Below are 25,235 nucleotides of genomic sequence, written 5' to 3' on the forward strand. Positions count from 1 at the left end.
TAATTTGGATTTTTTTTTGAACACGTGCAGGTACTGTTAGTGTGTTTCAGTTCCCCGGAAAAAATTCAGGGAAAATTAGGGACGGCCTACAGGCGCACTGTGAATCGTATTCGGATCCCGAAAACAAGTAAGGACCACTCACCCTATTTCCTATCACGGTATTAAAGTTCAAAATGATAAAACGGTATTTCTTGAATTAACGAATGTGTGAAATTGCTTAAGGTGGCTAATGGAGCCCGAGTCTAGTGTGATTGGTGATTTACTGTTATTTAGCCTGTTTACAGCTTTAAATGCAAAATGAGGTTTGATGTGTTCATTTTACAGATTTGTGTGCAAATACTACGTTTTTATTAATCATGGGTTGAATGACTGAAAAACTGATACTGTATGTTGTCTGTTCGGCATGAATTACTGTTTTGCTTGTTTGTATGTGAATTGATGATGCTGACTGAGGAAAAGGAAAATGAAAGATTGTGTAGACTGATAATTGTATTATGAGGGTCAGCCTAACTAGATATCCTGGGAGATGGTGGACGGACCAGGTCCGTAGGGAACCCTACCGGGATTGTGGTCTCACATGCCGGACGGGGTATGGAGATCTTATGGTTTTGGCACCCATATCGGACGGGGTATGGGGACGGCCCGTTTCACCCTCATACCGGACGGGGTATTGAGGTTTATGGTTTTGGCGCCCATACCGGACGGGGTATGGGGACGGCCCGTTTCACCCTCATACCGGAGGGGGTATTGAGGTTCATGGTTTTGGCGCCCATACCGGACGGGGTATGGGGACGGCCCTGGAAACTGATTATGAATGTTAAAGGTTAACGGGTAGCGGAACCCCTATGGACCCCCACGGATACTGGTAGGCTGGTAAATGAGAAAAAGATATGTTGTACAATGATTGAATTACAAGAGGCGTGATAAGTATTATGTTTTACAGCTTATATTATTCCATGATTATGATAATGTTATTATTTTTCTTATATTGTTTTCATAAATTCCACCGAGGTAAGTGGATGGTGAAGGTTTTCATGTTAATAAACGAGTTTATTGTAAATTATGCTCCATTGGTCTTTTTGTGTTTTTCTACCCACCTTTACCTCCGTGACGGTGAGATATCGTGATGTTCTTACTGGGCTAGTGTAGCTCACTCCTTATTTAACCATTTCAGATCAGGAAGACATGGTTCCCGAGCCCGTTCCGCAGGAGGACGACGAAGGGGATGCCTAGAGACTCTGTAGTCATACTCATAGTTTTATTTTCGAGTTTCTCTCTTAGTTAGTTTAATCTTTTATATTTTAAGTACGTTTTTGGTTTTTCGTGTAAGGGATGTTAACTGAAATTTTGATCTCGCTTCCGCATTTGATATATTTAAATACTCATTTCATTTTAATATTTCCGGGGCCGTTACAAAAAATGAACATTTGGGTGGAAAAAAGAAAAACCATACGAAATGATATATTATAAAAATAATAATAATATAAAAGTATTATTTTCAGACCTTAATATATTTGTGATATGTTAAATGTTTTTAAGTACAAGTTAAATTTTATTCATATAAATGCTACATAATAATCACATAGGGTGTTCTATGAACTTAGAAACTGTGGAGATAAGTTATTATTTTTATTAATCGTATTATAATATTAGTGATTTAATTATCATCACAAATATTGTAAGATCTGGAAAGTATTATTATTATTATTATCTACACTAAAGTATAATTACTATAAAAGTATTAAAATAAAATAAAAGATCGAGTAGAAAAATAAACTCAAAAGTAAAATCATAAATTTAATTGAATATGCCAAAATAAACAAAGTAAATTGTCTGAATGGACAAAACAACATCATATATATAAAGCTTTTCTAGTTAAAACATAAATTATCTGATTGTAATTTTTAACAAATAAAAAAAAAACAAGAATCAAAACATGAAACCAAATCTATACACCTAAATCTCTAGATAAATTGATATTTAGAAGAAAATAGATGGTAAAATTTTTCGCGAGTATTTCTCAAACATAAAATTATTAACTCTTCTTAACTCTAAATGATAACTTAATATAAGATTTTCTGTCATCCTAACTAAATTTAAGGAAGTATCCACCTCATCTTGTAAACTATACTATGTCAATTTGTACAAATTATCTTTATTCATCTCGTGTTATTATCATATAAAAATTCATTATTTCTAATTTGATGCAAATATTAGCATGCATATTATATACTCCCTATACATAAAATTTCAAATATAAATACTTAAAACAGAATTAAAATGTTGAGTATTATAGTTTCTTTTACTTGTTTTTATCATAAAAAATATATATATTCCATTACAAAAAATTTGATAGATTCACTAAATATGTATTATCAATTAAAAGCAAAACGACACTTATTTAAGAGATGGTCCTAGTGTATGACATGTAGGGGACTATAATTTTCATCACCTATTTGATGGGTACATAATTGTTAAGCTCCAATTTAAGAATGGTCATTTAGTGGGTGGCCATCGACAGATCGAATCAGAGGCCTATAATACTGCAAAGAAAAATGACAAGCCTTGTTACAGAGAATTTTTAGAAGCACCTAAATCAAAAAACTTCTTGTATTACGTAGGAAACTTGGCCAAACTCCTTCTTGGTACATCGTTGACTGATAATACTAACATTAACGTGGTAAAGTTAGTTGATGGTCAAGTAATTTGTTTGACAAAAACACAAAAAATTCAATAATTATCAATTCTGACACACTTGGAACGCTTTAAAATTTTAAATATAGGAAAGTATTAGGTGGGCTGATCCACACAGTTCATCTAATAGTTACAGATACATAATTATTAACATTGTTATCTGATTTGGTAAATCCAAAATATTTTGTGGTAAGAATGAAGACTAAATCCAACGAGAGAAAAGTGATAGGTCGTGTCAACTGTCGTGGCGGTCCAGTTTCGAGTTGGGTCCACTCATTCCCAATTACATAACACTATATTATTGTATCTGAAATGCCATTGAGATATTGTGCACAGAATTTGTGAAGGGCTAAACCCACACCACTTTACAAGTTTGAGTGGTAAGCTTTTATACATGTCATGTGCAAGGCTAGTGGTAAAAATGTAAGGTCCCTCTCTCTTTTTAACAATGTATTTTTGGTTTCTTGAGATTTAAGTATGAGCTTTTTGAAGTATATAATAGAAAACTTTTAAGTAGTTAAGTAAATTTTTTTAATTAGATTATGCTTAATTGATTATTATAGTATTACAAGTGTCAAGTGTAGAAATACCATTATATATGACATTCCATTTTATCAATGCGCACAAAGAGGGAGATGATGAGGGGAAGGTGACAGGCGTGGTCGTTGATTGTTGTAAGTACAATGCAGACACTAGCATTCTCAATAGACTTTGCTTACATAATCTGCGCTCATTTTATAGCCAATATATCTTACCAAATTGCAGGTTCGTACTATATATTCCTATTGAATCATTATCTCTTAATTAATTACAGAATTAAGTGCTTACTAAATTTCTTTCCCTCAAATTTGGTAATTTTAAATTATTTTTCGAAGTTACTCAAGGTTTTAAAAATATTTACAAATTGAGGTCACCAACAATTAAATTAAATTAATTTTTCGATAGAAATCAACTTCTACTAAGTTTTCACATTTTTCTTCTGCACTGAAACTGGCTTCCTGTCAAGAGTTTCTAGGCTTTCAGTGCATGCATGAAGATCTTAAAGAGATGGAAAGACAACCATTCCCAGGCCAGGCTAGGAATGCTAAGAGAGGAAACTACTTTGCCAGACTTCTTTTAGTATAAAATGAAAATGGACTTTTTTGGTCTGCATAAGCAAAATTGGGTCTAAATTGATGGTGCAATTGAAAAAACAGGGTTGGGAGATTTATAATACCATTTGATGGGAGTCCTTGCGGGAAGTTGGAGACAGCATTGGACCCAAATGAGCATGGTAGAGGCATTGATATGTGCAGGATCCCAAAAATACAGATTCACTTATGGCTGTGGGGCACAGCGCCCTTGTAATTTCCTCAATACCCTAACTAAGGTAAGGTTACTAGCAATTTGAATTTTCATATTTTCAGTAACAGAAGACTATTACTTTGCCAATTATCTACCTAATTAGCTACCTTATTGAGCTAAATCAAACTGGCCATGCTGATTGTGATGTTAATCATTAATAATAGTCTATTATGTATATGCTGCAGCTTGATTTAGTACAGAAAAAGTCCAAGAATTGGTACGAGGAGGGTGCTGTTCCCTCCGAACCATTCTTTGTAGGGCGGCCTGGCGCAATAGAAGAAGATGATGGTGAGTTCATATCTGTTGAGAGTGTGTATAATGTCTATACCACAGTGATTAATATTTCACAAAATGCATACATTTATAATTAACCAAAACAAATTGTGTCATCAAATTTTGCCATGCGTTTGTTGCTGCAGGCATGGTGATCTCAATGGTACGTCAAAATAATGGCAGAGGCTATGCATTACTACTAGATGGATCTAGCTTTGAAGAAATTGCAAGAGCAAAATTCCCTTATGGCCTACCATATGGCTTTCATGGCTGCTGGATTCCAAAAAAATAGATCATTTAAATAAAAAATCCTCATCATAATCAAGAGCTACATCGATACATTTATACATATATAAAGATAAAAGTCATTGGAGTAGCATACAACATGCAGATCATTTGCCTGCATGATTTTTGCATATATCTAGAGGGTTGATAATCCTGATGTATTGTAACTGCATGGTGAAAAATAGGTAGAAAATTTTCCATCTCTGATCAAGAACTTATCAGTTCTGACAGTCTTTTGATTACGATTTATCAGTCTCTCAGCTACATGCTCTGCAATAGGATGAGAAATACGCAACTGAATGCCTGAAGAAAAACAACCTAAACCTTGTATAATCTTACACCTTATACAGTTTTCATGGTAAGAATTCACCCCAAAAGATTGTAGTAATTTCAGCCATCATGCTTCTTGAGATTATTTTCAATTATTAACAAGAAAATAGGTTTCATGTTGCTTTCGGATTTTTTAAACATTAATTTGTTGTATGCCATAAATAAACTTTCCCAAAACAAATTACCACAAGAAGACCAGTAAACAAGAACAAATAGCTTTCTCAACTATTAGCAACAAGGAATAAATCTGCCATCACCTCCGAAACTAATAAAAATATAAGATTAGGAAGTGAAAAAAGTAGTTGAAAAGAGAAAAAACTGCCACCTAAGACCAGCTCACCGGAGCAACAATAAGCAATCTTTCTATTTTGCTTGTAAGGCCACTGCAAAATTTGAAAGTTTCCACACGGAGACAGCTTTATGTGACTGTTCAGTTACTCAATTGAATTGCCAAAGAAGGAACAGGAGACATGGATTTTTATCATTTCTGGTCTGTGTATACGGCATCAACATCATCAAGTTCAAGTAATTTGGATAGAAGCACCCTGTTCAAGTCCATAGCCTCATCATCCACCTGAAAACCCCTAACACTTTCATATCATTTCTCTAATTATGTGGAAACTGAGAAACAAGTATGAACTGTTCACAGACAACCAACAAACTGATTTGTTACTATTTGTTGTATATATTAATCATAAAGCACATGGGAATATTTATCTGAACATATATTCCCTGTGAAAACAGTTGGGTTTCGACCCTGCCTACTTCAGTATAGCCTTCAAATCTGCAAATTTTGCCATGAGAAAATGACATATTTTAGGTGAAGAGATTATGACAAGACTGTCAGAGTCCACTGTTTGACTATGAATTAAATCTTACAGAAAAAGTAATAATAATAATGATTGCAAGATGATGGGTACATTATCTGGCTTCTTAACACTTCGTCAATTCAAATATTTGCTTGGTAAGATATTTACCATGAAGATCACCAGCTTATATTCTTTTAAAGATCCACTGAAGCAGGAAGGATGAACTAAAGAAGATGAAAGTACCATCCCAAGAACCAAAAGACTTAAGATTCAGTGCAAGAGTAAAAATTGAATGTCATTTGTATCTTTCTTGCATATTTTTCTTATTTTTCTTTTCTGTTTTTCTTTTTTTTTTTGGTTTTTTTTTGGAAAGATAAAGTGACATCTTAGATCTTATTCATAGGATGAGGCAACATATCTTTTACTAGTGGTAAAATGATATAGCGCCTCATTTTCTACTAGTCCCTTAGGTGCTAGAGTTTGATCAAACAAAGGAAGTCACAATCATATGTTGTCAACTTGTGCCTCATGGCTCCAAAATGGACAAAGGAGTTGGCAACACAAGTTGCCTACTACACACCTGATTTTTAGGTCAGGTGGGTACTTCTCCACTTCCACAAGTTGGAAGTTGGAGGTTCAAATCTGCCCAAAAACTTTATGTTCCTGGTATTGGGCTTGAATTTTGGAAAAAAAAAAAAAAAAAAACAAAACCACGAGTTGCCACCTCTTTTTGGACCAAATTATTGCAATATCAAGCAGCCAACTTGTTTGGCACGATGACTGGATGGGCGATGGTTCTTTTAGAAGCCACTATCCAAGAATTTATGGCCTAGCACAGTCAAGTAACATGCTGGTTGAGAACATTGTGAAAAATAACTCTATTGAATAGTCCATCAATGTAAAAAGAAATTTAAATGATTGGGAGATTCAAGAATACAAAGATATTTTGAAGATTCTGGCTTCCTAATATATCAGCAACCAGCCTGATCAGATCTGGTGGTCTAGAAAAGAATGGAAATTTCTCTGTCTGCTCTGATTACCAACTTCTGTTTAATGTGGACTGAGGGTTTCATTAATTTCCCCTGGAAACAAATATGGAAAACAAAGGTTCCCCTGCGTGTTGCTTTCTTCGCTTGGGAAGCTTGTTGAGGGAAAATTCGCACTTTTATAAATTAAGGATAAGGAGTCTGGTAATAGTGAATGGATGTCATCTATACCTACAGGCTGAAGAATCATGAAACCATCTACTCTTATGGTGTCCTACAGCATATTATCTTTGGAGTATGGTTTATGGACTGTTGGGAATCAATTGGGTTAATGGCGGGTGCGGCGCGAGATGAAGTGTTGGCTTGGGAAGGTTTATGTATAAAACGAAGAATTGCTAACTTAATTTCATTGACCGTTCTTTGGGTTCTGTGGAAAGAAAAAAATGATAGAGTTTTTGAGGATAAACAATATGGACTAACTAGGTTAAGAGATAGGTGGATATATTATTTTGAAACTATATTGATTGGTCGTGACATTATTAGTAAAGAATATTTTGAGAATGTTATTGACACTTTAACACTTTTGGTAAAAGTTTTGTGCATAGACGGTACCCTCGTTTTGATACCTTGTTAATATACATCTTATACTTTTTATTTAAAAAAAAAAAATTAACTTGTTCTCCTATTTTAGTAGATTTCCTAAATAGACTTTAACAATTCCATTTAATTATATTTGATGCTTACAAATAAAGTACTACTTTAGTTATTAGGTAGACTATTCATATGATTATTATACAAATATTTGAATAATTGATTTGATTATTGAATCCAAGATCTGTAATTTTGGTTCTTAATAAACTTTATCTAAATATTGTGCTGAAACACCTTTTTATCCTATACCAATTGGTATTAGAACCTAACTTTAATCATGATAGCATAATTTTTCTCTAACCATTCACAACCTATTGCTGAAGTAGTAGCATCACAAAATCCTAAAGCAGAAAGAAGGGCAAAACAGTTCCAATTCATCAGAGCAGTACAAGCACATTCAAGACAAAGACTTGGCCACAAGCATTTGCCAGCCACCGATGGGGGGTCGGCATCACCAGACTGACCATCAACACTAGAGGACACCAACAAGCCTACCCACCAAGTCTCAGCCCCAAAATTTCGCAAAAACCACCACAACTTACCACTTGAAGTTGCTCTTGCTGCTGCCTTGCCAAAATCTATCATTCTCAATAACATCAACTAATCCAGAACCAGGGCCTCCAGCTGACTCTAGATGACTCCAGAACTGGTTTGACTCAATCCTGTTTGACTTATCCAGTTCAGCCACCGTTAGAGCAATTCTAACATTTTCATACCAACTCTTTATGTTTTTGGGCATGTTCCTTAATTTTTTTAGGTTAGTTTGATCAAATTCACATTCTACAGTAATATATTGATAATTTGGACAAATCACATCCTCATTCAACTAGTGAACATCATCTTTTAGATCAAATACTCTCAAAAGTATATCAAGACTCATCTAAATCAATATGAGATGCATGTTGTCCATTATTAAGAGACTTGATCAATAATCAACTTCTCAAGCACTAAAATATCAATTGAAACTTAAACTTGCTTGCTCAATATGTAAGCTAACTCAAACAATTGCGCCAAATATTCCTTTTGATGATGCGCCAATGAAAAAAAATTTTGAACTAATTGCTTCTATGTTTTAAGATATTAAAATGACCATACAAGGAAACCACATGTCAGAGAGATCTTAATTCTTGAATTAGTTGCAAGAATTAGATCATATTTATTGATGTTGTATCCTGATTGCAAAGAACTAATTATAGAAATGACCAAGCACTTTCTGAAGTCTATCCAATCTCAATGAAAGAATTTTCTCTTATACATGGACGTGATTATAGAAATGATTACATCTCGATTGAGTATCTCTTTCCACTCATGCACAGTTTTTTATGAAATAATGAAAAGGTTTTGCCGGTCGGTTATTGGGGATATGTCTCGGAAGTTGTGCTATTATGCTTAAACCATCTCTGATGCAGACAATAAAATCATCAGGTATTCCCATTCACCGTAATAGTGATCACTGCATGCCACGACCTATCTCTTTCTATGGAACAATATGTTACTATCGTCGATGATTCAACTCAGACAGCAAGTTAATAAATGAAGTAACCAAGGAGATCATCGTTGACCATCCAACTAATGATAACAAGTTAGTAAATAAGACAACTGAGGAGATTGTGAAAGATGTAATTTCTATTGTACAAATTAATCCACCTGCATGGGTCTCTCATTATAGTTGTAAGCAATGATATTATTAAGGTTGAAAACGATGATATTTCATTGATTTTAAGAACAAACAGGCTACAGCTGAAGATACTATCCTAAAACCTTCCCTCGGATTTAATAGCAATAAGAAAAGTTTGCTTATTCTTTCTTTTATGGATTTTGCCAAAAATTTCTGTCTCCTAATTGCAATCAGAAAATTTCTCATATCTATATTTTTCCATCAGCCTACATTAGAGTGCAACCTTAGTCAAGAAAACTGAAAAAACAAGAAGAGTAGGCCGAAAATACTTGGAAACCGTTTTGAACTGCAGAAAACTGGTCTAGAAGAGGCTGTATTTTTGTTAGAAACTAGAAGAGACTAAAGTCTATCAAACTGGTTGGTCAAAGCTGGCTAAGTAAAAGTTAAAATAGAGCATATCCGGTGATGCTCACTTCGACAATGCCAACTTGCATTTTACATGTGTATGCGACCCATGCCTCAATCTCTACTAACCAGAGGATGTGGGAAATTCTGGAAATACACACAACTTAAAGTGATCGTTACAGATCAAGGTTCAAGCAAGGCTTTTTGACTAGGATAATGATACTCTATTGGTGGTAGATTTGCAGTGGCGAGTAACTCTTATTCCAGTGGCATTTTGCAGTGAGGCTCTAGGATGTGCCTATTGAAGTGTTCTGAGGCTCTATGGTGGTCGTGAGAGTCACTTTCCACCAGTGATTGTGCTCTGAGATGGCTACTATTTTGTGACTAGGTTTACACTTTCTATTGTGTGTAGGCTTTTTTTTAATCAGAAGACTAAGTATCATTTTGGACTGGATTTTTAAGATTTGTTGGGTATATTGGAACTTTGACCTTGATACCAAGTGACATAAGAAAAATTAGGCTTAGCTTCCCCAGTTTGGAATTTAATAGAACCTAGATATTGCATCTAAGATTTCTTAAATATCATATGTAAAAATCCTTAAGCATCACACTGTCTGATTCCATCTCACAACCAGAAAATTGACGAATCTCAAACAATTTCTTGTTGAGTAATCAGCCTTCTTTCAAAAGTGAGACTATAAAGGTAGTTATAGCGATTTCTACCTAACTTTTCCCAGATACGATTAAACTAAAAAATACTAGTTCTACTTACAATAGAGAATTTAAATACTTAAAGAGAATGAAATCCTAACACTAAACTTGTAATAACAGTCTGAAGTAGAATAACAATTCTATATTTAAAATTTTATATTTTAATTTTTTTTCTTCAAAAAAAATATTTGAAAGAATTATATCTTTCAGGCTATCTAGCAAATCCAACTTGAATCATTCTGCAGTAGCTATTGGCTCTCTTGAGAAGCCCTTATCACCCATATAAGATATTCAATGCAATGAGGATTACATTGCTATTTGAATAGAATATGAAGCATTTCTTTCTTTAAATTTTGGTTTCTTCTCCTTTCTTCGACCCTTTTATTTTCCTTCTCCCTCTTATTCCCTCTCCCCTCCTAGTTTTTCCTCTTTCCACCTTAATTGTTCTTACAAATTAAATTATGCAGGACAAGTACCAATCAAACAAACATGTCCTGCAGATAGTTTAGAAATAGGGGAAATTTAGGTCATAAACAAAAGAAAACAGATAGATTAAACGAAATTAGAGATCAATGTGAAGAAATATATGGAAAAGTAGAATGAATGAAATAGATTAGATGAAATAAAAACAAGAAGAATGAATACAGAAAAAAAAAAGGTAATAAGGAATAAAACCGTAATAAAGAAAGTCTTAATTCATCATCAACTATCCTTCTTTTGTCTGTAGCTACTTACCTTTCTATACTCACTAGTTACAACTAATAAGGAAAATTATAAAAGAAAAAGTCTAAAAAATTCTAATTCATATAATATTTCAAATCAACCTAAAAAAACTAAAATACTCTAATGCCTCAATTAATAAGGAAATTACAAAATAGAAACTCTAAAAAATTTTAATTCCTATAAGATTTAAGATCTACCTAAAAATAAATCAAAATATGTTAATATCTAAATAAACTTAAATAACTTTAAGATACAAAAAAGCAACAATTAAAAAAAATTCTTTAATAGAAAATTTATTTCAAAATAAGAGCTTGGTCTGCTTCATTACCTTATTTCTTGAGATTGGATAATTGTGAACGTAGATTACATGAGAAATGTGATCAAAATTTAGCAAGAACGATGTTCTATAAATTAGGTTGGGTTTTAATCCATGCACCACTATACCAGTGGTCTTTGTTTCTGAAATGTTTTCAAGAATATGATTAGCAAAAATTTAGACTTTATTTGGTGCACGATGTATATGCATTATATATATATATATATATGAATATATGGATATACAGTATTTAAGTACGAATGAAAAACAATGTCTTAGAAAATATTACAGATGACCTTTTATTACTTTTAACTTGATGTCATATATCTATTTTCATTCTTAAGTACAAAACATCTTTTTATAGTAAACATATATGAAAACCGAGGATGGAATTTCCTACAATCCTAAGACAAATCAAACTTGACCAAACAATTTCTGTAGCTGTCCCTAGATTTAAATTTCTTACCAAACATTCGTACATGTAATATACTTTCAATAAACAAATGATAAATAGAAAATGAAACATTCCAGTTGGGAGGAATACCTCAATAGTAGCTATTGGAAGTAGCTCAGAACCATTATCAGGCTCAAAATCTATTCCTTCCTCACGTAATTTTGATAATATAGCTGAGTAGTTATCTGATGAACTTACGATTTTATAATAGCTAGCAATCAAAAGAAAAATACAGTATAATTAATGAGGCCAACTTGGAACTGAACATATAATTTCACGCAGTATGCAGAACTGTAAAAGCAGAAAAATTGAGATATGAAGGATAATAGAGACCGATATTTATATATGCCTGGTTCAAAGAAGAATACATCAAGGGGAAATCTCACAGAAGAAAGCTTCAGAGCTACTCAAGAATTTATCCACACACCTACCTTGTTTTTCGTCCCCCCCTTCCCCTCTTTTTCCAAAATAGGTTTTTGGAAGTATGTCAATGAATTTTTCTTTAAGACAGAAAGATTAAGGGTAAATGTACCGCTTCGTTTCCTTTTTCTTTAAAGACCATCACTACAGAGAGTTTTATGTGCTACCTTTCTGACGTATCTTCATCAGTATCATCCTCATATTTTTGAGGTTCGATAACATCCTCTGCACCAGCATCTAAAGCAACAGCAAGGAGCTGATCTTTATCAGCATCTGTAACTTTTATATTTACAACACGTGCACGCCTAAACTTGAACATAACTGATCCAGGATCCGCCATTTTGCCTCCATAGTCCTTAACAACCTCTCTGACAGCTGCCACAGATCGGGTTATCTTATCTGTTAAGACCTCAACTACCATACTAACTCCACCAAAACCATATACCTGAAGAAAAAATGAAAGCTTGTTGCTTATTTGAAGACTCAAATGTAAATCTAAATAGTAGTATTGGACAAATCATCAAGAATCAATCTAGAGAAACAACCCAGAAAATCAATTGCATCAGCAGCAGGTCGCTAAGTATGATATCAAGTTTTGGCCCAACCTCATAAACTTTTTCGATGTAAGCCTCTTGTCCCTTCTCAGATGCTCTCTTAACGTTACGTTCCACAATTTCCTTAGGTACATCAAGCTCCTTGGCTTTCTCAAGTACAGCCGCTAGAACCATATTGGATACTGGGTTTGGACCACCTTTTTTAACACTACATCATAAAATCCATGTTAGTTTTACATGACATCCTTCCTAGAAACCATGTATTAATTCAGTCTTGAACTTCATGAATAACACTCCTTGTTTTTTTTTTTGTTCGCACTTAATTAAACAAAATGACAAGAAATAATTAAGCAATTATCTTACGCAGATACAACTTCCTTCCCAAGTCTGGAGTACAGTTTTGCCTTCTTTGCATCTTGAGCGCCCTGCATTCCCACCACATGCAAAAAGCTTAAGTAAGAATGCAAAATTTTTGTCCTACTATTTTTAGAAAAGACGCAAAATCCCATCTGGATAGAGACATATATGAAGGCCAAACTAGAGGACACCTCCATATGATAACATACTTATATTATAACAGCCTTAAAAATACACATACTAGAGAAAATTACATAAGAAAAATTCAGAAAATACTATGTTCTCATTGATTTGGAAAGAAGAAACAAAAACAAATTGCAGAAAACTACAGTTGACAGAATTCTACATGCCGAACAACAAGGACGATATCAACTATTTCATTCTATTCAAAGCCTATTCTACGTCTAAAACTTACCACTTTATGCACTGAAAAAAACACGACATAGACCCATTGATAGGGAACAACTTTGTTTGGGATTTTCATCAAACAGTTGGCGGCCAAATAAAATTCTGAGTCATAAAAGTAATCCCACCATAATTTATAAGCTGATTGTTATTATGAAGATATATATATATATATATATATGAGAGGAAGAGTGAAATACCTTTCTGCCGGCAATTTTGGAGGAGCGCCTGCCCATACACAGAGGAGGGGAAGTCCATATCTTTCTAACTTGATACTTGCTATCATGTTTGTGGTCCACATAAAATGAAGACCATGAAGAATGCGGTGATAGAGACGATAGAGACAATAACAGGTTCCTATTTAGCAGACCAGTGCCTGCAAAAGAAAACGAATTGGTGGGGCATTTTGAAGACACCCCATCGAAGAATCTGTGGAGAATGGCACCTACTGATCTCATTGAACAATAAGACCCCATCTCGCTGCTGCTCTGATTCTTGCTTTTAGGTGTCCTTTGACTGATTTGTTCCTGGGTTTTGAAGTTACTGCTTTGTGCATCAGAGCTAGTTATCGCGGGAGAGGGATACAGACTTGAAATATGTATTTACTAGCCCACCAGAAGTCTGTGGGAGACAAAAATCCAATGTCGAACCCAATAGATTATTGAAGTTCGAAAAAAGTAAATCCACTGATTCCAATTCACTATTTTTAAAGAAAAGTTGAATTAGAAGGTAATCATAGTTTTTACATTTTCTTAAAGAAATGGTAATATATATACACATTAGATAAACTGTGTAAAGAAATGGTAATATATATATTAGATAAATTATATACAAAATTATACTATTTAACCCGTAAACGTAAAGGAAAAAATCTGGCAAATAGATTATGAACAGGTCATTCTCTGTAAGTGAGGTACATTACAAATTAAATGAAATTAGGCCTAAATGTGGGGAATCTAGAATGGCTCCTTCAATGGAAGATTAAAAGGGAAAAGCCCATTGCACAAGAAGAGCTTAAAGGAAGGTTAAGTTGGTGAGTATACAAGCTTCTTGAGAAGCTAGAACTTGTATTTGTTGAAACACGAGCTTAAAACCTGAAAGAGCACCTCGAGCAACTAAAAAGAGATGCTGTGAAGATATAAGCTTTGGTAATATTTGAAGCTTGCAAAATAATGCACAAGAAGAGTTCGTCTTCGTTAATTTGGTTAGCATAACTAAGTACTAAACTTTTTATAGTGAAATCAGAAAGTAGGATCAATATATGGAGAATTTGTAAATTATCTTTCTGTTTAATCCTTATTGAATATATGTTACGTAAGATTCTTTAAATAATTGTACACAAAAATGTGATTAATAATTTGATATTATGATGTTTAATTTCATTATATCAATAGTATAACATATCAGTGAAAATAAAGGCAGATAAGAAATTTATTACTATATATGATAGTGTGGGTTACTTGTATGCTATGTAAGTAACATGTAGGACACCTAATCTAATATAATGTGACACAATAGATAATTCGTCTTGATACTCCAAAAACAGGTAAAGCAAAATAGAATTGTGAATGAACAATATAAAAAAAATAATTTTTATTTCACAAAATTTGCATGAGATAAAGTTAGAAAAAATAGAGTTAGTAGACATATCTGACAAAATTTTATGAAAGATCCTCCATCATAAGAATTTATGTCTTGGTAAAATGTTTATGTTCACTATGCCTCCATATATTAAATTAGTTTTGTGTCTTGGTTAAAAAAAGTAGAAGACAGGGTTGTGTAAATTGATTGGATAATGAAGTCAACTTGAGAATCAAAACTCCATTTCTAATTATCAAGTTGTTGCAAGTTTAGGGAAAATGTAGATGAATAATGGCTAGGGCTATGCGTAAATGAAATAATTATTGAATGAGTGTAATGCTCCAAGTTTAAGAAGGGTATCAAATGAGTTGATTGATTCGAGTGAAGTGTAGATTATTTCATATAAGTCTGGTAAATGTAGGAAATATATATAGCCAAGATTTCATTTTAATGGCTTTGTAAGCTCTTAGCTTTGAGATTGGCCTACTTGTAAAAATTCATTTTCAAAGTAGAAAGTATTTAGATTTAATAGCATAAGAGAGAAATGGGAGACTTTTGAGGTAATTGGCATCGGTAACTTGAATCTTATGCTTACATTAAGACTGAAACATATCATCCTAGTTTACCTAAGAGAGCTATATCAAATAACTATATGTATCAAAAACTTAGACTTATAAATGTTTAAGGAGTAAGGGTTTTTCAATCGGCAGGATATATCCATGGCCAATTTAGGCCAAACTATTCTACCAAAAATTCTCTAAGGATCTTGATAATTTGTAGCATGATAGTTTCTAGTAGTTAAAATATAGACATATAAGAGGTTGGGAGTGCTGCAATAGTAAATTAGAGTAGGACATCTCTACTTACGTAGGAAAGAGTTGAACAGTTTCAACCTTATAATTTTATTTTGTGTCGATCAAAGATGAAAGAAAAGGCTTATGTGGATTGCACTTAACCATGATGGGTAATGTTATACGTTATGTTGGTGGATAAGAGTGTGAGATGAAAGGTTTTCTTAAGTGCGTTATAAAAGACATTGGAAGTTTGATATTAAACATGATATAGGATTTAACTAAATTGAATATTTCTCATCTAAGTACTATATATTTGCGAGACTTGCAAATATGTAACAAGGATGGTTTCAATAACCTCTCCAAAAGGAAAAGGTCATAAGCAAGGAGGAAGTACGTGATTGAAGGAGTCAATAGATTTAGTTTGATCCCTCTAAGATAGAAATAATTTCTAACGAGATAAATAGTTAAGAAATAATATCATATAAATGATCAATAGATAAAGAGATAAAAGATCTCCTTGTCATAAACCCTGCTGAAGTAAAAAACTTTGAATAAGATAATAATTCAAAAGGATTTCATGAAGTAAAAATTATAGAAGTTTTTCAATGTGTTTATTAATAAAATATGAAACAACTTGACGTTAGGTTCTTACATGAGGTTTTTTGTATGCATCAAGAGAAGGAAAAGAATGAATATCTATTACGACATACAACTTTAAGAACAAGAAAGGAAATGAGAAAAATCCCCCTCCACTCTAGTGCAAATTGAAAACCGAGTAGAGAAAGGAAGAATTTTATTTCTCTCCAAAGTTGTCCTAAAACTCACCATATGTTTATTACATATTCTTTAATTAATTTAAAGTTATTATTTGTCTCCTCAATGTTGGTGTACATAATCATTTAGTTAATATGTACTTATATTTGTAGCTAATTTTATGAATGTTAAGGACAATTAGTTTAATTTCAAAATTAATTTATATTTTTACTCTCGCCTTAATTAATCAAGTTTTGAATTTTTTTAAAAAAATAAAAAATTATCTGAAGCCAAATTCCCTTGAAGTAAAACTCTCAAATTTATATAAAATTTAAGAGAAACAATACACTAATTAAATACTCTTTTTTTTTTCATTTTAAAATAATTTATAACCCTCAACGCGGAAGGTTTCGTACTCTACGACTTTTTTTTTTTTAATTTATTTGTCAGTCTCCCTTCCTTCCATTTCTATTCTCCAGTAGTCCATTTTCTTTTTCTTTTTCTCCCATCCTCTCTTCACAGACAACAATGGCGCACTTATTCAGGGACCTATCTCTAGGCCATTCGAAGAGAGAGAATACACCACCACCTCCACCCATAACAATGCCGACCAAACTCACCGTCACACCCATCGATCTCCCCTCCTCTCCCCTCGGCCAACTCGCTATCCAACTCACTGACTCCGACCTCCGAATCACTGCCTATGAGATCTTTGTTGCTGCATGCCGTACCTCGTCTGGCAAGCCCCTCTCCTCCGCCAATTCTGATTCACCGAGTCATCTCGCCAACACAAACTCCCCAGGTCACCACTCGCCTAGCTCCCCTGCGCTTCAGCGGTCGCTCACGTCGGCCGCCGCCAGCAAGATGAAGAAGGCCTTGGGCTTGAAGTCTCCTGGCTCAAAGAAGAGCCCTGGCTCGGGCTCCGGCCAGACCAAGCCCAAGCGCCCATTGACTGTTGGTGAGCTCATGCGCCTTCAAATGGGGGTATCCGAGACTGTTGATTCGCGCGTCCGTAGAGCTCTCTTGAGAGTCTCCGCTAGTCAGGTCAGTCCAATTTACTGTCTAGGATCCTCATGTCAGGTTTGTGGAGGATATACACATCAGTGAATGTCTACTTTTGGTTGATCTGATTTGTGTTTGGTAGTTTTGTGATGTTTTTGAAGTAATCGAAAATGATCGGTTTGAGTTCAATGTCGGTGTTGAATTGTTCTCGTCTTGAATTTTTCTCGTTGATCTGGCGATGGGAATAATTGAGTTGTAAGCAATGTAACCGTTAGTTGATCTGCTGGAAACTATGTCGCTGAATATAGGAAGCGGTAATCATTTATGTCGACAGTGTTGATAATTTATAGTAGCTAGATTACATAGCTATTCACAGAACAATTAAAATGTCATTGCAGAATGTTTCCAGTTAACAAATTTTCTGGCCTTTTCTCCGATAATTTAACCAAAGTTATCGTTAATTCTTTTCATATGCTGACTGCAAGTCTTAATTCTTCTGAGATCTGTTTTCTTGGGATTCCTCTGGTCTATAAATTTGCTGCTGTCGCTATTGGAATATTGAACTTTTATATTTTATCAGGATGTGCTTGCTGCCTTTTTCTTTGGATGACAGACTTTTTTTAATATATTTTTCTTTTGTTGTTATTCGAAAATTTTCCATTAAGATATTGTTGTTATGTTTTAATAATGCCGGTTCTTTATTTTGCATAACTTTATTTAACTTTATTCTGTTTGCTTCTATATGACAGTTCATGTTCACTGTCTTTATTTGTATGACAGTTCATGTTCAATGATGTCGATAATTCCCATCCTCTTTTGAATCTTCAATAGTTTGAATAAGCTAAAGTCATGTTTTAGCTATTGATCTTTGTTTTTGGTAAGAATTAACCATGAAAACTGTTATTTGATTTTTCCTGTAGTGAATCTTCTCATAAATGTAATTGCTACAGGTTGGAAGACGAGTTGAATCGGTGGTTCTTCCACTGGAGTTATTACAGCAGCTCAAGCTTTCAGATTTCACAGATCAACAGGAATATGAAACATGGCAGAAAAGAACCCTCAAAGTTCTTGAAGCTGGTCTGCTATTGCATCCCCGCGTACCTCTTGATAAGTCGAATTCTAATTCACAGCGGCTGCGACAAATAATTTATGCAGCCTTAGATAGGCCCATAGAAACAGGAAGGAATAATGAATCAATGCAAGTTCTCCGAAGTGCTGTTGTGTCTCTTGCTAGCAGATCTGATGGATCTCTCCATGAGTCATGCCATTGGGCCGATGGATTTCCATTTAATCTCAGACTATATGAAATGCTTTTAGAAGCATGCTTCGACGCTAATGATGAAGCATCTGTTATTGAGGAAGTTGATGAGCTTATGGAACACATAAAGAAGACATGGACAATCCTTGGAATGAACCAGATGCTGCATAATATCTGCTTTACTTGGGTTTTATTTCTCCGGTTTGTTGCAACTGGACAAGTTGAAATGGACCTGCTTCATGCTGTTGATACTCAGCTGGCAGAAGTTGCAAAAGATGCGAAGATAACCAAAGATCCAGAATACTCCAAGATCTTGAGTTCTACGCTGAGCTCAATTTTGGGTTGGGCAGAGAAAAGGCTTCTTGCATATCATGATACTTTTGACCTTGGCAATACTGAGACCATGCAGGGCATTGTTTCTCTAGGGGTGTCAGCAGCCAAGATTTTAGTCGAGGATATATCTAATGAATATAGAAGAAGGAGAAAAGAAGTTGATGTGCCTCGCAGTAGGATTGAAACTTACATCAGATCATCACTTCGCACAGCTTTTGCTCAGGCAAGTGTTTCTAATTTACCTCTGGCTAACCTTAGGAATGGTAAAAATGTGACATGTGCATGTGTATACTGGCACAGCTATCTAAAATGCATGTAACCAAGGATGGCACTTCATGCAACAGGTGCAATGTGTTAGTTTGAAGAAAGAAGTGAAAGAAAAAGTTTATAAATCTCCAATCATGCATGAGGACTTTTCAGTGAAACAGTAATGCATACGTTCATGCAGCTGAAATTATGCTATGAATTTTTCATCACAGGATGTGATATCTCCAATATCAGGAATTTGACTCTTCTTTTTGGAGGGAATGGGGGTTGATGAGCGAGGATCTTTTGTTCTTTGCTTTTTTTTTTACTCTGTAATATGAATCCAACACCCACTTGGTTTTCTATTACAAGAGATATAAAAATAAGGACGCAGATAGAGTTTTTTTTTATCTATTGATTTATATGCTGGATTTTTTACTTGATATATTTGATTATTGTTGTTATTATTTTTGTTATTATTATGTAGAGGATGGAGAAAGCTGACTCTAGCAGGAGAGCATCCAAAAACCAGCCGAATCCTCTACCTGTTCTTGCCATTCTCGCAAAGGATGTCGGTGAGCTGGCAGTTAATGAGAAGCAGGTATTCAGTCCAATACTGAAGAGATGGCACCCTTTTGCGGCAGGTGTGGCTGTGGCCACTCTTCATGCTTGTTATGGGAATGAGATAAAGCAGTTTATCTCTGGTATATCAGAGTTGACACCTGATGCTGTACAAGTGTTAAGGGCTGCAGATAAGCTGGAGAAAGATCTAGTGCAGATTGCAGTAGAGGATTCAGTTGACAGTGATGATGGTGGGAAGGCCATAATTCGTGAGATGCCTCCTTACGAGGCTGAAGCTGCAATTGGAAATCTGGTTAAAGGATGGATCAAGTCAAGAACAGACAGACTGAAGGAATGGGTTGACAGGAATTTGCAACAGGAGGTTAGAACTTGCTACCCATTTGTTGATTTGACTGTCCTGTTTGTGAATTCATATATAAAGTTTGCTTTGTGAATATTCCATGTTTTTCAGTAACTTTTGTATTTGTTCTTAGATTTTTATTTGCAGTTTTTAGCTTTTATTGACCATCAAATTTTGCAAACAGGCTTCCATCTGCATGTTTAAATCCTTTAAGCTATGGCGTGTTGGTTTCCAGCAAACAAGTATGATACAAAATGAAAATAAAATAATGTATTTTCAAAAAAGGAAAAACAAAAAATGCAAATATTCTTTCAATAATGAACTCCAGCCAATTAGAATAAATAAGTTATAAGGGGGACGAAGCGTAAAATTTGCAGCGGAGATTAAATCCATCTTTAGGCAGTTTTATCTTGCCCCAGACTTTATCAATAGATACTGATTTGTTGTCATTCCCACTGTGTAGGTTGTCTAACTATTGAATCAACTGTCAACTGTTGCAATGTCTTCTACATGTTTCTATCTATTTAAACTATCTGTTTGCATGCCAAAAGGGCTAGAAAAACATCTAGCCAATTAAAAAAAATAAGCTATAAGGGGGAAGAAGCGTGAAATTTTGCAGTGGAGATTAAATCCATCTTTAGGCAGTTGCATATTGCCCCAGACTTTATTGATAGACACTAATTTTGTTGTCATTCCCACTGTGTCGGTTTTCTATATATTGAGTCAACTGTTGCAATGCCCTCTACATGTTTCTATCTATTTTAACTATCAGTTTGCCATGTCAAAAGGGTAAGATAATATCTTGGATGCTGGCTTGGACTAGGGTATCATTGTAGGCACTAAAAAGAGTGCATAAAATCTTGATTTGTTTTTTTTCATTTGCCTTGCTTCATGAGGCAATGTCCATTAGGTTTGTTAATTAATCTGACAATTTAATGGTGAGTTTTAGCAGTAACTTTAGGGTGGGAGTTAATTGGAGTTGTGGTTCAGTAGCTGCTGTAGCAGAGAAACACTCATGCCTATTTCAAGTGGTATCATCTGATCATATCAATTGAATACCCTCAAGCTTTTTTTTTTTTTTGAAATAAAAGAATATCCTCAAGCTTTTTTATAACCCAATACCCCCCATGCCCACCTGTTCTGCTTATGGTTACCAATATACATTAGAATAAATCTAAATTATCGACTTTTTTATGCACTATAAGCAGCTGGACTTAAGTTTCTTGTTGCATTTTGTTTCGTTTGGATGTGACTACTGCCACTAGTTTCATTTGTTTGGTTCTTGTCAGCTTTTCTTCAGCGTACTTGTTTATTTCAATACTACAGGTTTGGAATCCACAAGCAAATCAAGAAGGATATGCTCCATCTGCTGGTGAAGTTTTGCGAGTTATTGATGAAACTTTAGATGCATTTTTCCAGCTGCCTATTCCTATGCATCCAGCATTGCTACCTGACTTGATGGTTGGCCTAGACAAGTGTCTCCAGTATTATGTAACTAAGGCCAAATCTGGCTGTGGTAAGCTTGCAAATGTTCTAGACACGTCTTTCAGCTTTTAGGTTTTCTATTAATTGCTATTTATTTTGTTTTGATATTCAGGATCACGGAACACATACGTCCCTACCATGCCAGCGTTGACTAGATGTACTACAGGATCAAAGTTCCAAGGTGTGTGGAAGAAGAAAGAAAAGACAACTAATTCTCAGAAAAGGAATTCACAGGTTGCAACAATGAATGGAGAAAATGCTTTCGGGATAGCCCAACTGTGCGCTCGTATCAATAGTTTGCATAAGATTCGAACAGAGTTGGATGTTTTGGAGAAAATAATAATCACACATTTAAGGAATTGTGAATCTGCTCATGCAGAAGACTTTTCAAATGGTTTGGGAAAGAAGTTTGAACTCACACCAGCTGCTTGTGTGGAAGGAGTTCAGCAACTCTCAGAGGCAATGGCTTATAAACTTATTTTCCATGACCTAAGTCATGCTCTGTGGGATGGTTTATATGTTGGGGAGCCATCATCGTGTCGTATTGATCCCCTCCTTCAGGAGCTTGAGCGGAACTTGGTGATCATCTCGGACACTGTGCATGAAAGAGTTCGTACAAGGATTATAACAGATATAATGAAGGCTTCATTCGACGGATACTTACTGGTTCTGCTTGCTGGAGGCCCTTCCCGTGCTTTCTCCCAGCAGGACTCTCAAATAATAGAGGATGATTTCAAATCTCTTAAAGATCTATTCTGGGCAAATGGGGAAGGTTTGCCTGCTGAATTGATAGATAAGTTTTCAGCCACAGTGAGAAGTGTTCTTCCCCTTTTCCGAACTGACACAGAAAGCCTCATTGAGCGGTTTAGACGTGTGACCTTGGAGACGTATGGCTCTTCTGCTAGGTCTAGACTTCCACTACCTCCAACTTCAGGTCAGTGGAATCCTACTGAACCAAATACACTCCTACGTGTTTTGTGTTGTAGAAATGATGACTCTGCTTCAAAGTTTCTGAAAAAAACTTATAATCTACCTAAGAAACTGTAGTAATCCAAGTTATGGATAGCAATCCATGCTAGTTGCAAAAATGTTGTGAGCTGGACATATTGGGTGGTGGTTGGACATTTAGACGTGATGGTGTGGGTGGAGGCTGAGTTCTTACTTGCTGACTGAGCCTGTGATTGCCTGGCGAGGTGGTACAGATCTTGTATAGTACGGTTGAAGTATTTTTATTAGGTCTACCCTTTAATGGAGAAGAATTGCGGTCATAACAAAAAGAAAGGGCATGAAGCTGGCTATCTTTTGACTTGAGAGAAGGTGGTCATTATTATTTATGTTGATTGTTTGAGTATCGTAGATTCAGGTCTATTGACCAAGCTGCATTTGTTTAGATATGAGGTTCATTGGTTCTTTTTATTTCGTTTCTACTTATTATTTTTACTTGAATGAATTCTTTTTAGAGTTGTGTTCTTCGATGTAGAATGTGCAATATCTTGATCAATACTTGTATTTATTATTATTAGCATGTATCATAAAAGAGGGTTGTGGATTGTAATTGATATTGTTTTCTGCAATCTCCAAAAATAAGAGAAGTCGAGTAATGCTGGATGTGTTTGTTGTTGCATATGTCTTTTATTATATTAATTAGCTGTTAAAAATGTATGATGGCATTCAAACGAGTTCGACTCCCACAACTCTACTTTCACAGAAACCGAGGTTAGTTAATTTCAAAGCTCAATTCATATACGTACAGTGGCTCTTACCGAAGGCATGCTCATCAAGGCGTCACAAGTATCCAAGACTGCCTCTGGTTGGTACCTCCATATCAAATCCTGTTTCTTTTGGGTACTATGGAAATTTGCACTTCCATGTTGACGTGATGATCCCCTTCTTTATTATTATTATTATTATTATTATCATTTTGGTTTTTTTTTTTTTTTTGTCTGTAAATTTCATCAATTGGTGCGTTCAGTCTCGCCTCCAGGTGCAATTTATGAGTTCCTTAGTTATGCGCCAAGTATATGATCTATATCTGGTGAACATTCAAATACAAGCATCTTACAGAAATCTAATTCACCTTTACAGCAGTGGTGGTTCACTCGAAAAACTTATATCCTCATGTTTTCATTCAATCATGTGCTTCCATCATAAAAAATTCTCTTTTGGATGATTTACACCATGCTTTATTAATATCAGTTACGATCTGCTATATGTAAAATTTATTAATATTTAAATTTAATTATATTTTAATAATGATATATTAATGTCTGATAATAATAATTATTTTTGTTTGTATTGACAAGATAATATGATTATATATTTTAACAAATTTTTTATTTTTTTCTGTTTTATTGTATATAGTAATAAATAAAAAATAAAAAATATATATAATATTAAATATATAAATATATATAATTAAAGGTATATATATAATTAAATATATTATATAAATGTATTTATATATAATTAATATATGAATTTAATTGAATATATAAATACATATTTATATATAAAAATATATGCATAATTAAATATATATATATATATATATACAATATTTTGAAAAGAAGAAGAAAAATATAAGAACTGATGGGTATAAGAAATTAAATGTAACGGCTCCAAAAATTTAAATAAAATATATGTATTAAAAATCTCAAATGCGGAAGCGTAATAAAAATTTTAATTAACATCTCTTACACAATAACCAAAACGTACTCAAAACATGAAGGAACAAACTAAGTAAAAGAGATACTCGAAATAAAAACTATAAATATAATTATAAAGTCTTTAGGCGTCTACTTCGCCGTCTTCATGCGGAACGGGCTCGGGAACAACGTCTTCCTCATCTGAAATGGTTAAATAAGGGATGAGCTACACCAGCCCAGTAAAAACATCACACTATCTCACTGCCACAGAAGTAAAGGTGGGAATAAAACAAAAATGACCAATGAAGTATAATTTATAACAAACTCTTTATTAACATAAAAAACTTTACTATCCACTTACCTCGATGAGATCTATGAAAACAACATATGAGAGCAATAACATTATCATCATCATGAAATCATATAAACTTTATAACATAACGCTTACAACGCTTTTGCATTTCAATCATTAAACAACATATTTTCCTCTTTTACCAACCTATTAGTATCCATGAGGATCCATAGGGAGTCCCCGTTACCCGTGAACCATTAACATTACAACCTGATTCCAGGGTCGTCCCCATACCCCGTCCGGTATGGACGCCAAAATCATGAACCTCAATACCCCGTCCGGTACGAGGGTGAAACGAGCCGTCCCCATACCCCGTCTGGTATGAGCGCCAAAACACATAAGACCTCCATACCCCGTCCGGTATGAGAAACCACGTTCCCGGTAGGGTTCCCTACGGACCCGGTCCGTCCACCATCACACAGGATATCTAGTCAGGCTGTCCACATTTTCCACTTATCAATTCACATAACCTTTTTGCCTTTTTTCTTTATCTCAATCATCCAATCATACACAACATGTAAACCAGTAA

The 25,235-nt window shown here is 34.5% G+C and overlaps 2 protein-coding genes and 1 pseudogene across 9 annotated transcripts; 2 read left to right on the top strand and 1 right to left on the bottom strand.

Moving 5' to 3' along the window:
• Positions 1-2,280: 2,280 nt before the first annotated feature.
• On the top strand, positions 2,281-4,603 carry LOC110825784 (carotenoid cleavage dioxygenase 8 homolog B, chloroplastic-like; annotated as a pseudogene).
• Positions 4,590-14,083, bottom strand: LOC110825786 (YebC-like protein). 8 transcript variants are annotated; one of them, XR_002541921.2, is made up of 7 exons: positions 13,536-14,082; positions 12,937-12,998; positions 12,625-12,781; positions 12,187-12,464; positions 11,690-11,810; positions 5,267-5,500; positions 4,590-4,866 (listed from the first exon to the last, which is right to left on the bottom strand). XR_002541921.2 is itself a non-coding variant. In XM_088207402.1 (7 exons), exons 1-7 carry the CDS (start codon positions 13,591-13,593, stop codon positions 5,408-5,410), a joined length of 864 nt encoding a protein of 287 aa, XP_088063528.1. In that variant the 5' UTR covers positions 13,594-13,734; the 3' UTR covers positions 5,126-5,407. The 8 variants fall into 8 exon arrangements, 5 of the variants coding, with proteins under 5 accessions (XP_021911972.1, XP_088063528.1, XP_088063526.1 ...); XR_002541923.2 differs by lacking the exon at positions 4,590-4,866 and adding an exon at positions 11,158-11,288 and having other exon boundaries at positions 5,126-5,500; positions 13,536-14,083; XR_015813278.1 differs by lacking the exon at positions 4,590-4,866 and adding an exon at positions 11,158-11,288 and having other exon boundaries at positions 5,126-5,710; positions 13,536-14,083.
• Positions 14,084-16,911: 2,828 nt separating this feature from the next.
• LOC110825788 (elongation factor Ts (DUF810)) lies at positions 16,912-23,333 on the top strand. The gene is made up of 5 exons (XM_088207614.1): positions 16,912-17,507; positions 18,416-19,279; positions 19,790-20,245; positions 21,551-21,740; positions 21,822-23,333. The coding sequence occupies exons 1-5, from the start codon at positions 16,992-16,994 to the stop codon at positions 22,754-22,756; spliced, it is 2,961 nt and encodes a 986-aa protein (XP_088063740.1). The 5' UTR covers positions 16,912-16,991; the 3' UTR covers positions 22,757-23,333.
• The last annotated feature ends 1,902 nt before the right edge of the window (positions 23,334-25,235 follow it).

This window comes from Carica papaya, chromosome 7, assembly GCF_054855325.1.
Source record: "Carica papaya isolate Zhongbai chromosome 7, ASM5485532v1, whole genome shotgun sequence".
In the NCBI taxonomy this organism is placed as follows: Eukaryota; Viridiplantae; Streptophyta; class Magnoliopsida; order Brassicales; family Caricaceae; genus Carica; species Carica papaya.